At 42.8% G+C, this 17,094-nt stretch overlaps 1 protein-coding gene across 1 annotated transcript in view; it reads right to left on the reverse strand.

Annotated features, from left to right (window-relative positions):
• Window positions 1–14,262, reverse strand: part of NPTX2 (neuronal pentraxin 2) — a 54,509-nt gene extending 40,247 nt beyond the window's left edge. The window contains exons 1-2 of the mRNA XM_040356791.1: window positions 13,600–14,262; window positions 5,821–6,037 (exon numbers count right to left, since the gene is read on the reverse strand). Of these exons, the coding sequence (XP_040212725.1) occupies window positions 5,821–6,037; window positions 13,600–14,043 (661 nt within the window). The 5' untranslated portion in view covers window positions 14,044–14,262. The remainder of the gene's footprint in view (window positions 1–5,820; window positions 6,038–13,599) is intronic.
• Between the last annotated feature and the right edge of the window lie 2,832 nt (window positions 14,263–17,094).

Consider the following 17,094-nt stretch of genomic DNA (forward strand, 5'->3'; position numbering starts at 1 on the left):
ACGTGCCAAAACCCGACGTTTTTCCCAACGTGATTCCTCTCAAGCCTGCCTTGCATACACACGTTCAGGCCTCGTACACACGACCGAGGAACTCGTCGTAAATGAAACATCGCTTTCCTCGACGAGTTCCTTGTCAGGCTTGTCGAGAAACTTGACAAGCTTGCTTTGCGTACACACTGTCAAGACCAAATCTCCTCGTTCTCAAACGCGGTGAAGTACAACACATACAACGGCTTCCACTGGCACAACCCTTGGGGCTGCTTTTGCTAATCTCATGTTACTGCGTGTTAAGTAAAAGTTTGGTAAGAGACAATTTGCACTTTTCAGACTGTTACAGCGTGACAAATGTGCTATCTCCATTACAAACGCTACATTTACCGAAGGTGCGCTCCCGTCTCATTCTTTATTCTGAGCATGCGCGGGTTTCTTAGCATACACACGAACGTGTTTCTCGTTGAAAACCAGCCTGACGAGGAAATTGAGACTCCCGTAGAGGAAAAAGAGAACTTGTTCTCTTTTTTTCTCGTCCAGATCCTCGACAGTTTCCTCGATGAAAAACATACACACGGCCGTTTTCCTCGGCAAAAAAGCTCTGCCATCAAGTTTCTTGATGGATTGTGTCGAGGAAAACGGTCATGTGTACAAAGCCTCAGTCAACAAAAGGCTCGACCAAAGTGCGGTGACATCCAACACGTGCAATGGCACTATAAAGGGGACGTTCTATTCAAATGGCGCCACCCTTTGGGCTGCTTTTGCTGATCCTTGTGTTAGTAAAAGTTTGGTGAGAGACGATTCGCGCTTTTCATGCGCTGCATTAAACGATGCAAAAATTTGCAGCGTGACGAATGTGATATCTATATTACGAACGCTCCTGTCTCATACTTGATTCTGAGCATGCACGTTTTTTTTTCCCCTCAAAAAAGCATACATACACGAGCGGTTTTCGTGACGAGAAAAAGACCAACGGGGAAACAAAATAGCAGGTTCGAATTTTGCGGGCAGTTTTCTCATAGCTTCATAGCATACACACGACCGGTTTTCCTGTCCAATCTAAAAAATTGCAGTTTTCTCATCGGGAAAACCGGTCGTGTGTATGAGGCATAAGAGACTGGTTTGAAGGCGAAAAATGCATGCCATGCTGTTATGCTGATACACCAGCTTTTTACACATTTTGAAACACTGCTCCACAAAAATGGGATTGAATTACTGAAGCCCCATACACACTATCAGTTTTCCTGCTGGTTTTCTCATCAGGTTTACCAAAACCATGTAGTACAAGGACCTGCCTGATTGCATTAAAATTGAAACGCTTAAGGTTTGACCTCATATTAGATGGTTTTGGTAAACCTGAAGAGAAAACCATCAGGAAAACTGTTAGTGTGTATGGGGCTTTAAGACTGCAGAGTACAAAATCTGGTGCAGCTCTGCATAGAAACCAAACAGCCTCCAGGTTTTGTTTGGTAAAGCCTTATTGAACAAGCTGAAGTTAGAAGTTGATTGGCTATCATGTACAGCTATACCAGATTCTTTGTGCTCCCGTTTTAGGAAATCTCCCCAAAATTGTACAAGTGGGAACTTTGACCTGTGATTTAAATGGCTGTTTGCTTGGTCAAAGTCTATGACCCAGAAAGTACAAAATAAAGCCAGGCAACTAGCACTTTCAGTAGGAGGTCAGCAATGGCAGCTTCTATATTTTAATATATTTTTACGTTTTTCTATAAGGTTCTCTTCAGATCTCTGGGTGTTCCCAAACATGTTCCTGCATCGCACAAATCCAATTCAAGATATCAGCAGGATACAAAGTTCATAGACAGACAGGGCGCTTTAATATCACCAACAGAAAGCAGCAACATATCCAGGCCATTAGGCTGCTGCCTGATGAAGTGGACCCTAGTGTCCTCGAAACCCTGCTGCTTTCTGTTGGTGACACTTGCATGTCCTGTCTGTTTTGCTTATGATGGTGTGCTAGTATCTTGGGTTGGACTAATTCTTTGGTGATCCCATCCCCTCTTTTATCACATCACGCTCCTATGACTGGGTTTCATTGCTGTATAGAGTATATTTGCCAGCACTCCATGGATCGACACAAAGTAGCATCTGAACGGATAGTTTATTGCATTATCACAACACAAGAAGAGTGCAACGTTTCTAAGTCACGCAGGACCCCTTTGTCAGGCATGTGATCACATGCCTGATTAAGGGGTCCTGCGTGACTCTGAAACGTTGCACTCTTCTTGTGTTGTGATCATGCAATAAACTATTCATTTGGATGCTACTTTGTGTTGATCCATGGTATTGGCAAATATCTACTGTGTGACTTGAACCAGTATCCAGCTGGTTGTTGCTACAGCAACCACATTTTTAGAGCTTATCCAGGAACGTGTGCAATGGGAATATGAAGTATTAATTGCTGCATGGAGTGCAATGGACTCTTTATTTATGGTCTGCATTGCCCAAGAACTTGTGTTACACTGTAATATGAACTGCAATGCCATTATTTCTTAAAAGAAAACAAGGGAAGCGGTCAGAGCAGTGGACCCCCAATGCAGGCTTGTAATGGAATCCACTGATGGGTGCTCAAGCTCAGATGTCCTCCCAAACAACAAAAGACAACTACTGGAATGGAAAGTGTAGCCGGCAACTCCAGATAATCCTTATGAAGACTTTATTATAACATGATAGTGAAAAAAAAACACAAAGGCTCACGCATTTTGGCTAGACGCCTTGATCACAGCAAGGAATGTATGCAGTACCATGTTTTTTTGTGTTTTAAAATTGGGTAGGGTGCTTCTGTTGCATGTTTCCCACATGTAGAGCAGCCCATTAACCTCCCTGGCGGTATGATGCAGTGCATGTAGGACACTAGGCAGACCACTAGGGACAAAGGGGGTGTGTATTTATTTCATACTGTATGTATTGTGTGTATTTACTTTTTTGAATTTGGCGCCGATCTCCGCCCCTGTGCGTCGTAACGTCGCAGGGAACGGAGCTCGGGCGGCACACGGGCACTGTGAATCGAGCGAGGAGGACACAGCTCGATCACACAGCGGGGAGGCATCGCAGGATACAGGGACAAGGTAAGTAGACTCTGCCTGTGGACACTGCGAGACGATCCCGAGTCTGGCTCGAGGTTACCGATTTTGGTGCTGAAATTCCACCCCGAGCCAGACTCTGGAATGCCGCTGAGGGGGTAAAAATGAATGTGTTGCCCTAAACGTGACGTGAAGAAATTAATGGAAATGTGCGAAAAAGAGTGCATGCTATGTTGCACCTGCAAGGTATGAGTAGAGCCTCAATGGCACCCCAATGTACCTAGCCATCATACATGTTGCATTGCATCACAATACATGGTAATAACGTATTTCTATGCTTTGTGGTACAGCTTGATTTGAGAAGTAATAAAGGTCATGCACTTCTATGGTGGACTTAGATGTGGTGGGCAGCCGTGCAGCAACGCACATGTGCTGCGTATCACATACAGTAAAAACTTGGTTTGAGAGCGTTTTGCAAGACAAGCAACATGTTTTAACCTCCCTGGCGGTATGATTCTGTCTGGAATTACGTACCAAAAGCGGTACAATTATTTTGCAAGGAAATTTGGCGTTTTATACTGTAGGCCTGCAATTCTTAGGAATAACTCATTTAAATCTGACCAAACAAGAGTCTAGTGGGCATCCCGGGTATGATTTTTTTTTAAAAACAAAATTATAAATTATAATATAATAAATAATTATAAATAATTATAACAAAAAATGATTTAATTATAATAAAAATTATTCAATAATGTAATCAACTAAAAATCACTGAAATTTGCTCAGTTGCAGAATTGTCGCTGTCATTACTTTTATTTTTTTATGACGAATTTCCCCACAAATCGCTATCGCACAATTCTGCAAGTGATTATAATTTATTATCGCTGTTTTCTAGCTGCTCTAAAACCATTTTTGACATAAAAAGACACTTTTGGTTGCTATGGACAATCTACAGTTTGCTGGCAGAAAGAATAGTTTTTTTTATATAAAAGTACATGTAGGGCACTGGGCAGACCACTAGTGACAAGGGGGGTGTGTATTTTTTACATACAGTACTGTAATCTATAAGATTACAGTATACTGTATGTATTGTGTTTGTTTACTTTTTTGAATTTGGCGCCGATCTCCGCCCCCGTGCGTCGTAACACAGGGACACTGCGTGAATTGAGCGAGGACCCGCTCGCTCACACAGCTGGGAGGCATCGCAGGATCCAGGGACAAGGTAAGTAAACCAAGCCTGTGGATTCAGCGAGGCAAGCCCGAGTCTGACTCGGGGTTACCGATCGTAGCCCAAAAATCTCACCCCGAGTCAGACTCGGGAATACCGCCAGGGGGGTTAAAGTGGATGTAAACCCAAGATTTTTTTATTTATTTTTTGATGTCACAATGTAGAGTATAAGATTTTCAATTATCTGTGCCCAGTCTTGCCACACAGAGTTAATCCAGCTCTGAGCAATCCTCTTGTATTGTTCAGTGAAAATTAACAGACTTCCAGATAAAACCCTGTCTAAATAAAAAGTCCATTCCTCTCTCCTTGCTTTGAGTGACAGGTTATTTACATATCTAGATTGGACATGTTTATCATATGTTATGTTATGTTTATCATAATATGAGGTGATTCACAGTTCATTGTATATTACCAGGATGTGTTATGTGGGGGAGGGGTGGATTTCTCACTTTATATACTGTGGATCACCTCATATTATGGTAAACATAACATAACATATGATAAACATGTCCAAGCTAGATATGTAAATAACCTGTCACTCAAAGCAAGGAGAGAGGAATGGACTTTATGGGCCAGATTCAGGTAGACTTACAACGGGCGTATCAGTAGATACGCCGTCGTAAGTCCGAATCCCCGCCGTCGTATATTTAAGCATATTCTCAAGCTGAGATACGCTTAAATATTGCTAAGATACGACCGGCGTAAGTCTCCTACGCCGTCGTATCTTAACTGCATATTTACGCTGGCCGCTAGGGGCGGGTACGCAGATTTACGCCTAGAATATGTAAATCAGCTAGATACGCCTATTCACGAACGTACGCCCGGCCGTCGCAGTACAGATACGCCGTTTACGTAAGGGGTTTTCAGGCATAAAGTTAAACCACCAAAAAGATGGCGCAGTCAATGTTAAGTATGGACGTCAGAACCGCGTAAAATTTTTCAAGTTTTACGTTGTTTACGTAACTCGTCTGTGAATGGGGCTGGCCGTAAGTTACGTTCACGTCGAAAACATTGACGATTTGCCGACGTGATTTGGAGCATGCGCACTGGGATACGTCCACAGACGGCGCATGCATCGTTCGATCGAAACATCATTTACGTGGGGTCACACTTAATATACATAAAACACGCCCACAGCTTCAACATTTGAATTAGGCGGGCTTACGCCGGCCCTAATACGCTACGCCGCTGTAACTTTGGCCGCAAAATCTTTGAAAATACCATACTCGCCTCTCAAAGTTACAGCGGCATAGCGTATAGGAGATACGCTACGCCCGCCTAAAGGTACGTGAATCTAGCCCTTTGGGTTTACATCCACTTTAAGACAGTTCAAAGAACATTGACCATGAGCAGAGGGGAATAAATCGCAATAAATTGCAACTGAACAGACTTCAGCTTACTTTGGTCAGATCAAGTGAATGATAAAAGTGTTGTTCTCCGTGGATTACTACTCTTTGTACATCATTTGTGCTCTTGTAGTACTAATGAAGCCTGTTTGATGTTAAATACTTAAATACAGCTGAATGTGCTGTTATTGATCATTTTTTTCTACCAAATTACCTTTCTCAAGCTCATGAACTCTTTCTAGGAGCGCAGTGAGGGCAGACTCGGTTTTGTGCCTATGTGTCGCACTCTCGTTATGAAGAATGGATTTCTCATCTTCTAGTTCAGCCACTTTGTTTAAAAGCTGGTGCTCCAGGTCCCCCAGCCTCCTCTGGAGCATCTCTCGGAGATCATTAGGCAGAGCTGAATAGGACACATTGGACCTCAGTTGATGCTTCAACAAAAAAGAAAAGACAAATCAATTAGGCATCTGATAGGGAGGTTAGATATCCAAATTCGCAATGCAATTCTTGGCATCAAATGAATTAACTGCTTCGGGCACCAAGGAACAAGTGGTGTGCAGCCATGGAAGATCACCTTTCACTATCTGACTGGTGATTTGCCTCCTATGGTAGTCTAGTCTGTTGCTTTGCACAGTTGCCGATCCTGCAATATAGTTATGAATGATTTATGAGGAATATCAATGAACAAAAGTGTACTATCCATGGGCTTGTGCCCATATTGGCTCGCATTCCTACACGTGTGATTATGCCAAGAATTATGATGTACTTACAATTTTAGCAGGCATTTGAAATAACTATGCCACTCACAGGGAATTAATGCATACCCAGGAGAGCTACATGCTTTATGAAAATAATGAGTACACAACACAGCAAGACATTATCCTGGGTTGCCCTATTTAAGTAACTGCATCAAGCATTTCATGAAGACATTTTGCTATAGACCTGCTCTAAACACATGGAAAATAAAACATTGCAGTATATCCCAACACAACAGATCAGTAGAACGACAGTGTCAGTGTGTGTGTACATATAGAAAGAAACACACACACATTTACACACACAGATTATTCTAGATGTTATCAATGACTGCAATCATGCAGCAACTGTAAAATCTGCAAATGTAAACCTGAAGACTCAACACTTACAAACCTCACAGTGCCACACATTCTACACAATCAATATTTGGAAGAACATACAAACACATCCATCTCCCTTTCTAGAAATATTACCAGAAAAAATAATATATCATTACTGTACATTAGAACTTCTATAATATCTCTAAGTGTCTTAATGAATAGATAGTAAATGTGTCAGCAGATGCTAAGAAATGTAAAAGATGTTCCAGTAAGCTTTCCTTTACATGTTGCTAATTCCTGCATCTTCACCATTGAGCGTTCTCAGTATTGTGTATACATTCTATCTGTCTATCTATCTATCTATCTATCTATCTATCTATCTATCTATCTGTCTGTCTGTCTGTCTGTCTATCTGTCTATCTATCTATCTATCTATCTATCTATCTGTCTGTCTGTCTGTCTGTCTGTCTATCTGTCTATCTATCTATCTATCTATCTATTTATCTATCTATCTATCTATCTATCTATCTATCTATCTATCTATCTATCTATCTATTGATCTATCCGTCTATCTATCTCTCTATCCATCCATCCATCTATCTATCTATCTATCTATCTATCTATCTATCTATCTATCTATCTATCTATCTATCTATCTATATATCTATCTATCTATCTATCTATTTATTAAACTATCCTTCTATCTATCTATCCTTCTATCTATTGAGATATCTATCTATTGATCTATCTATCTATCTATCTATCTATCTATCTATCTATCTATCTATCTATCTATTCATCTATCTATTTATCGATCTATCCTTCTATCCATTTATTTATCGATCTTTTGATCTATCCTTCTATCTATCTATCTATCTACTTTCTATCTATCTATCTATCTATCTATTTATTTATTGATCTATCCTTCTATCTAAATATCTATCTATCTATCTATCTATCTATCTATCTATCTATCTATCTATCTATCTATCCATCCATCCATCTATCTATTTATCGACCTATTGATCTATCCTTCTATCTATATATCTATTAATCTATCTTTCTATCTATCTATCTATCTATCTATCTATCTATCTATCCATCTATCTATTCATGTATCTATTTATCAATATATCCTTCTATCTATCTATTTATCTTTCTATCTATCGATCTATCCTTCTATCCATCTATCTATCTATTTATCGATCTATCCTTCTATCCATCTTTCCATTTATTTATCGATCTTTTGATCTATCTCTATCTATCTATCTATCTATCTATCTATCTATCTATCTATTAATCAATCTATCCTTCTATCTATCTATCTATTAATCAATCTATCCTTCTATCTATCTATCTATTTATTGATCTATCATTTATCTATATCTATCGATCTATCCATCGATCTATCTATTTATCGATCTATCCTTCTATCCATCTATTTATCGATCTATCTATCTATCTATCTATCTATCTATCTATCTATTAATCAATCTATCCTTCTATCTATCTATCTATCTATCTATCTATCTATCTATTTATTGATCTATCATGTTATCTATCTATATCTATCTACCTATATATCTATCTATTGATCTATCCATCTATCTATCTATCTATCTATCTATCTATCTATCTATCTATCTATCTATCTATCTATCTATCTATATATCTATCTATTTATCAATCTATCCTTCTATCTATCTGTTAAACTATCTATATTTGCTCATACTTATATAGTGGTGGTTACACTTGGAAATATCTATCTATCTATCTATCTATCTATCTATCTATCTATCTATCTATCTATCTATCTATCTGTATTTATTCATACATAGATAGTGGTGGTTACAATTAAAAATATCTGTCTATCTATCAATCTATCCTTCTATCTATCTATGATTCTTTCTATCTATCTATCCATCTATTTATCTATCTATCTATCTATCTATCTATCTATCTATCTATCTATCTATCTATCTATCTATATTTACTCATACTTAGATAGTGGTGGTTACACTTAAAAATATATATTTACCTATCTATTTATCGATCTATCCTTCTATATATCTATCTCTCTATCTCTCTATCTCTCTATCTCTCTATCTCTCTATCTATCTATCTATCTATCTATCTATCTATCTATCTATCTATCTATCTATCTATCTATCTATCTTTTCTCATACTTAGATAGTGGTGGTTACAGTTGTAAATATCTATCTATCTATCTATCTATCTATCTATCTATCTATCTATCTATCTATCTATCATCTATGTGCATATTCTTTATAACCTCAACCTAAAATTTACATATGCCTTTGCTTTTGTCTTAAAATCTTATAAATTATAAGATTCTTACCTGCCCACTAAATACATTCTCTTTCTAGAACCACTATATTATGACATAGTAAAATCAACACACTATCTATTATACCTGATGTACTCAATTGCTAAAAGTAATATCAGCAGTGTTATGAAGACTTTATTTGCTGAGCACTAATGACCTCTACAGTATGAGAAATGATAATGTCATCAATTTATACAACTATTTAAAATGACAAGGTTCCTAATCTGTATGTCTGTTGTCCCCGCTTTAATATACGGTACTGAACGCATTGACTACACCACTGTTTCTCTACTCCAGTCCTCAAGGCGCCCCAACAGGTCATGTTTTCAGGCTTTCCATTATTTTACACAGGTGATGTGATCAGTTTCACTGCCTTAATAATTACCGCAGTTGTTTCATCTGAGGGAAATCCTGAAAACATGACCTGTCGGGCGCCTTGAGGACTGGAGTTGAGAAACACTGGACTACGCACAGGCAATGTGTAAATTAAAGTGGGGGTTCACCCAAAAAAAAAAAATTTAACATTACATTCAGGCGAGTTGTCCTTTTTTTCCGTACATACCGTATTTTCACCGCCGCTTCCTGGTATGTCTTCTGCGGAACTGGGCGTTCCTATCTTATTGACAGGCTTCCGACCGTCGCATACTACGCGTCACGAGTTGCCGAAAGAAGCCGAACGTCGGTGCGCAGGCGCCGTATATAGCCGCACCAACGTTCGGCTTCTTTCGGCAACTCGTGATGCGCTGTACGCGACGGTCGGAAGCCTGTCAATCAGTTAGGAACGCCCAGTCCCAAAGCAGACATACCCGGAAATACGGTATGTACGAAAAAAAAAAAAAAACAGCCGATTGTCATTAGGACAACTCGGCTGAATGTAATGTTAAAAATGTATTTTTGGGTGAACCCCCGCTTTAAGCTTCGGACAGCTCATGGGTGGTAATTCAGCACTTGGGACAGCTCCTCCTGGGTGGTTATTCATCACTTGGGACAGCATATTAATGGCAATTCAGCACTTCGGACAGCACATTAATGGCAATTCAGCACTTCGGACAGCTCCTGGGTGGTAATTCAGCACTTCGGACAGCACATTAATGGCAATTCAGCACTTCGGACAGCTCCTGGGTGGTAATTCAGCACTTCGGACAGCTCCTGGGTGGTAATTCAGCACTTCGGACAGCTCCTGGGTGGTAATTCAGCACTTGGGACAGCTCATTGGTGGTAATTCAGCACGTTGGACAGCTCATTAATGGCAATTCAGCACTTCGGACAGCTCCTGGGTGTTAATTCAGCACTTCGGACAGCTCATTGGCGGTAATTCAGCACTTTGGACAGCTCATTAATGGTAATTCAGCACTTCGGACAGCTCCTGGGTGGTAATTGTGCACTTCGGACAGCTCCTGGGTGGTAATTCAGCACTTGGGACAGCTCCTGGGTGGTAATTGTGCACTTCGGACAGCTCCTGGGTGGTATTTCAGCACTTGGGACAGCTCCTGGGTGGTAATTCAGCACTTTGGACAGCATATGGGTGGTAATTCAGCACTTGGGACAGCTCCTGGGTGGTAATTCAGCACTTGGGACAGCTCATTGGTGGAAATTCAGCACTTTGGACAGCTCATTAATGGCAATTCAGCACTTGGGACAGCTCATTGGTGGAAATTCAGCACTTTGGACAGCTCATTAATGGCAATTCAGCACTTGGGACAGCTTCTGGGCGGTAATTCAGCACTTCGGACAGCTCATTGGTGGTAATTCAGCACTTCGGACAGCTCCTGGGTGGTAATTCAGCACTTCGGACAGCTCCTGGGTGCTAAATATAATATCCCCAGGGTGGACTGTGATGCTTCTCAATAGAAGATCAGAGCCTGAGCTGTCCCTGGTGCTGAATCTGGATTTTTCTGTTTTCGTTCCGTTTCATAGCTCTGCGCAGAGCCAAGCGTTCTGTAAAACCTCTCTCTGTCAGCACCTCCGTGCCATGAGTATGAATGGAAAGAAGCCCTCAGTGTCCAGTAAACGTGAATGAATGGGATTACTCTCCTATGCATGCAGATTGCAGACCATTGAAGACGCACAGACCTCACCGTACTACACACAAGGAGTGAAGACTGATGGTGGTCACACACACACATCCATACATTATCGATTTCTTTTCAGATTGATCTCCTCCAAAATAAATAATTGATCTATAGTCAACAACCTATTTGAATCATATGACACACACAGGGAAGTCGATTCCGATCGGTAGTTAAGATAAGATTGTAAATTACAATCATAATTAGATAAATGATTCTATCACGTTATCTCATATTCAGATTGATCAAAATATCATCAAATTCATAAACAAATTATCTCAGTGCTGCTAATTGATGCAAACCAATCAATAGTATTCAACCCTGGCCAATCATCGTAGTTTCTTCTAAATGGATTGGAAGGGAAATTATGGCTATCCGATTGTTTGTGGCTTCAATCGTTTATGACCGTCCTAAGGGTGACCTTACAATGTACAATTCACTTTATATGTACCAATACTATGGAATATAAGGACCTACCTCATCTTTCCCAATCTATTTGTACCCAAGTTCTTTGCATTAGATGAGTGGTTGGTAGAACTAAAGGAGATTGTACAATCAGATTGTAATATGTGTGATGAAATTTAGATTTATCATAACTATGTAATGTAAGGACTTTCCCAATCTATCCAATCAGTATACATGTGATGGGACATATTAGTGGGTCGATGTAAAGGAGATTGTACAATCAGATTGTAATATGTGCGATGAACTTTAGATTCATCATTGTTGCCTTCCTTATCTATCCAATCAGTATATAATTAATCTGATATATTAGTGGGTAGATGTGAAGGAGTTTGTACAATCAGATTGTATGTGTGGAGAATTTTAGATTGATCATAACTATGTAATGTAAGGACCATCCTAATCTGTACAATCATATTGTAATATGTGTGATGAGCTTTAGGCTGCATTCACACCTGAACGCGGCGTATTTTACCACAATTTGCCGCGACAAATTGCGGCGTTTTGTCCCGCGGATAAAATACGCCGCGGAACATACACAGGAGGGGTGATAAACATTGTCGGCTATGGCCGAACGCCGAAAGCCGCCTGAAAAAAAGGTCCGGGACTTGTTTTGAGCTTCAGGCGTTTCAGGGTTCGGCGTGGAGATGTGAACCATCTCCATAGCCGACAATGTAAAATCACCCCTCCAGCGTATTGCAGGCTGCAATAGCGGCGGGCGTCTGGCGTGAAAACACCTAGGTGTGAATGCAGCCTTAGGCTACATTCACACCTGAGCGTTTTGTCGCCTGAAGCGCTAGAGGGGAAAAAATACATTATTCCCTATGGAGATGGTTCACATCTCCACTCCAAAACGCCTGACGCCGAACGCCTGAAGCTCAAACAAGTTCCGGACCCTTTTTTGTCGCGCGAATCGGGCGGTTTGGGCGTTTTTGAGCGTTTCTATTTCCCATAGAAAGTAATGGAAACGCTCGATTCAAGCGACTAGCGCGACAACGAGCGTTTGCTACGGCGTTTTGACGCTTTAATCAATAGATCATTTCACCCAGGCAGAAGATATATAAAATCTACCAACATAGCAACAAGTGATGAAAAGATGATATTTTTTCCTATTGGCTAAAATAAAAAACGTCGAAGTACGAAAACGTAGGATGACGCTGTATGCAAACGCGCAAATAAGCATGAAAACGCCGGAAAAAACGACCGAATGACCTACGCTCAGGTGTGAATGCAGCCTTAGATTCATCATATCTAAAATGTAAAGACCTTCCAAATGTATCCAATCAGTACATATTCAATCTGACATATTAATGGGTAGATGTAAAGGAGATTGTATAATCAGGTTGTATGGGTGATGAGCTTTAGATGCATCATAGCGTTAATGTAAAGACCTTCCTGATCTATTCAATCAGTATATATTCAATCTGACATGTAAAGGAGATTGTACAATCAGATTGCATGAGTGATGAACTTTAGATTGATCATGTAATGTAAGGACCTTCATAATCTATCCAATCAGTATATATCCAATCTGACATGTAAAGGAGATTGTACAATCAGATTGTATGTGTGATGAGCTTTAGATTCATCATAGCTATAAAGTATAATGACTTTCCTAATCTATCCAATCGATATATATTCAATCTGACATATTAATGGGTAGATATAAAGGAGATTGTACAATCAGATCTCATGTGTGATGAACTTTAGATTGATCATAACTATGTAATGTAAGGACCTTCCTAATCTATTCAATCAGTATATATCCAATCTGACATGTAAAGGAGATTGTACAATCAGATTGCATGTATGATGAACTTTAGATTGATCCTAGCTATGTACTATAAGGACCTTCCTAATCATTCAATCAGTATACATCCAATCTGACATGTAAAGCTGATTGTACAATCAGATTGCATGTGTGCTGAACTTTAGAAAATCAGTATATATCTAATCTGACATGTAAAGGAGATTGTACAATCAGATTGTAAGCTGTGTGCATGCTATCACGTTTTCCATGGCAGCGGTAAGTGACTTACCTCCAGATTCTCCAGCCTGTCTTTCAGGGTTTGCATGGTGCGGCTGAGTTGGTCGATGATCTGGCTGGGATCTCTGGGTAGATCGCCCATGGTATCCTTGCCCCCCGATTTCCCGGCCACCTTCTTCCAGGACCCATGCTTGCCATCCTCGGAGAGGCTCTCACATCGGTTCAGCTTGGCGGTAAGTTCCCGGACGGTGTCCTTCTGGTTGCCGATAGTCTCCTTCTGCTGGAGGATGGTCTCCCGGAGCTGGATGACGGTAGATCGCAGCTCTTCCTCGGGAGTGGCACTGAAGCCTTGAATCGGGCAGCCTGGGGTGGCATCGGGGGGCAGAGCCGTGCACACAAAGCGCTCCCCCGCGCTGTCCCGAAGCTGCTGCTTGTTGATGGTGTTGCCCCCGGCCAGGGCGAGCAGGCAGATCGCCGCGCTTATTACCGCAAGCATGCCTTCTACTACGGTACTACTACTCCTAGTCCACACAGGAGGCTGCGAGCCCGGGAGGGTATGGTGCAGCAGACGGGACGCGAGGTCACTTGTGGTGCCGCGTTGACGTTGAGCCAGGAAGCGTCAGGTTAGGTAGGTAGCGTTGTGTGTGCGGAGCGGTGTGCGGAGCCTCCTCTGTCCGCTCTGTATGAGATCCTCTCCAGCGGAGCTGTGCCCGAGCGAGCTCACTGCCTCGTCTTAAAGGGACAGCGCCAGCAGGCGGGTCTGATTGACAGCTTCTCCCCCCATGCAGACGTCATCTCCTCCCATGTGAATGTACAGCATGCTGTTCAAGGTGAAAATGATGTGTGAGAGCAGAAAGCCCGGCTATTGGCTGGACAGGAAATACTTCACTACATTCTTCTTGTGGGCTACTAAATGCCCCCTCCATCTGTCATGCTGCCCACTGCATTTACTACAACAATACATATTCATCATGAGCTTCCGGCTGCAAATACAAGGTTTGTGATTGTAAAATAAATACAACGCAACAAAGTATGTGAGCTTTATTATAGAGAGCGAGGAATCATGGGAGACGCAAAGTCGCCCACAACAGTCCTCACCAACCTTAGGTCACTGAAAATTCTTCCTCCATGCACTAAGAGTATAGAAAAAAAAGTTTATACTAACACAATAAAAGTATAAGCAGGGGTGTATTTAGGTTTTGTGCTGCCCTAGGCCTGGTGAAACTCGCGCACCCCCTACTTTATATATGACGCACCCCTTCCTTTTTAAAACTTGTCCTGTCATTTTCAAGGGATGAGGACAGAGGGACAGGGTGGGATGAAGACAGGGGGGGATGAGGACAGGGTGGGATGAGCACAGGGTGGCATGAGCACAGGGGGACAGGGTGGCATGAGCACAGGGTGGCATGAGCACATGGGGATAGGGTGGCATTAGCACAGGGGGACAGGGTGGCATGAGCACAGGGGGACAGGGTGACATGAGCACAGGGGGACAGGGTGACATGAGCACAGGGTGGCATGAGCACAGGGGGACAGGGTGGCATGAGCACAGGGGGACAGGGTGGCATGAGCACATTGTGGCATGAGCACAGGGTGGCATGAGCACAGGGGGACAGGGTGGCATGAGCACAAGGGGACAGGGTGGCATGAGCACAGGGGGACAGGGTGGCATGAGCACAGGGTGGCATGCAGGCCCGCATTTACTCCCTTTGTCGCCCCAAGGCCGGGTCCTTCAATGCCTCCCCCGCCTGCACAGTACAGGGGGGACATTATTCGCCAGAGGACTTTTTCGGCAGGACACTGGGAAGCAGGGGGGGTGCTGCTGCCGAATATGATATTGAGAACCGAGGGGGGATGTTGCTGCCAAAAATGACATTGATCATTGGGGGGTGCTGCTGCCGAAAATTACATTGAGATGGCCTCCTCTTCCCTCTGTTTTCTCTCCTCTCACCATCCGTGACATGACGGGGGGGACTCCGGAAATGAAAGTGTCCTCTCCTCTCAGCTGCAGTGCCGCCCCTGCACCCACTGCCGCCCCGAGGCCCGGCCTTGTTGGCCTTGTCTGGAATCCGGCCCTGGTGGCATGAGCACAGGGCGACAGGGTGGCATGAGCACAGGGGGACAGGGTGGCATGAGCACAGGGGGACAGGGTGGGATGAGCACAGGGGGACAGGGTGGGATGAGCACAAGGGAACAGGGTGGGATGAGCACAGGGGAACAGGGTGGGATGAGCACAGGGGAACAGGGTGGGATGAGCACAGGGTGGGATGAGCACAGGGGGACAGAGCATCTTTTAATTTGGGGGGAGAGGGTGGCATGGGGATATGTGCTGGGGAGTGATTTGAGAGGGAAGATGATATGTGCTAGTGGGGGGGGGGGGGGGCGCTTTTTCGCTGCCCCCCGCAAAGTGCCGCCCTAGGCCTGGGCCTTGTCGGCCTAGGCCATAATACGTCTCTGAGTATAAGTATGCAAAATACATTATGTTACCAAAAGTAATATAATTGATATTACCCCCAATGTGCTAAACATTTTTGGGGAGGCGGCAAACAAACACCCCAAGGTCCGTACTCACGCCTCCAGCGGTCATGGCGCCACGGTTTCCTTGGCTTCTCCTTCCGGCCAACCTGGTCTTCTTTACATCTGCTTTCTGTCTTGATTGGTCGGGAGGAGAAGCAGGAAACCTATAGCGAATATTGATTAGCTAGCATCACAAGTGGGAGGGTTCTGCGCCCCTAGCCCAACCTTTTTCAAGCCAATTAGATCCTCAGGCTCTAATCATGTGGTTGGAAAAAAAAGACCTAATAGAAAAACATTAGTCTGGCGCCCGCGCATGCAAACTAGGATAGAAGCGCCTCTTATGGACCGGCCACCACTGATTGGGACGCCTGCCTTTACACACACATGAACTTTAATGGCATCTCAGTCTTAGTCTGTAGAGTTCAATGTTGAGTTAGCCCACCCTTTGCAGCCTTAACAGCTTCAACTCTTCTGGGAAAGCTATCCACAAGGTTTAGGAGTGTGTCTATGGAAATGTTTGACCATTCTTCCAGAAGAGCATTTGTGAGGTCAGGCACTGATGTTGGACGAGAAGGCCTGGCTTGCAGTCTCTGCTCAAATTTATCCCAAAGGTGCTCTATCAGGTTGAGGTCAGGACTCTGTACAGGCCAGTCAAGTTCCTCCCCCCCAGACATGCTTATCCATGTTTTTATGGACCTTGCTTTGTGCATTGGTCCAAATCATTAGATGGAAGGGGGTTATGGTTGTTTTTCATGGTTTGGGCTTGGCCCCTTAGTTCCAGTGAAGGGAACTTTTAAGGCATCAGCATACCAGATATTTTGGACAATTTCATGCTCCCAAATTTGTGGGAACAGTTTGGGGATGGCCCCTTCCTGTTCCAACATGACTGTGCACCAGTGCACAAAGCAAGGTCCATAAAGACATGGATGAGCAAGTTTGGGGTGGAGGAACTTGACTGGCTTGTTAGGTTGTGGGTATTATTGGGGGGGGGGGGGCTGAAAGAGCTGAAGCAAGCTGGGGGCACTGTGAG

The sequence above is a fragment of the Rana temporaria genome, chromosome 6, assembly GCF_905171775.1.
Source record: "Rana temporaria chromosome 6, aRanTem1.1, whole genome shotgun sequence".
Classification (NCBI taxonomy): domain Eukaryota; kingdom Metazoa; phylum Chordata; class Amphibia; order Anura; family Ranidae; genus Rana; species Rana temporaria.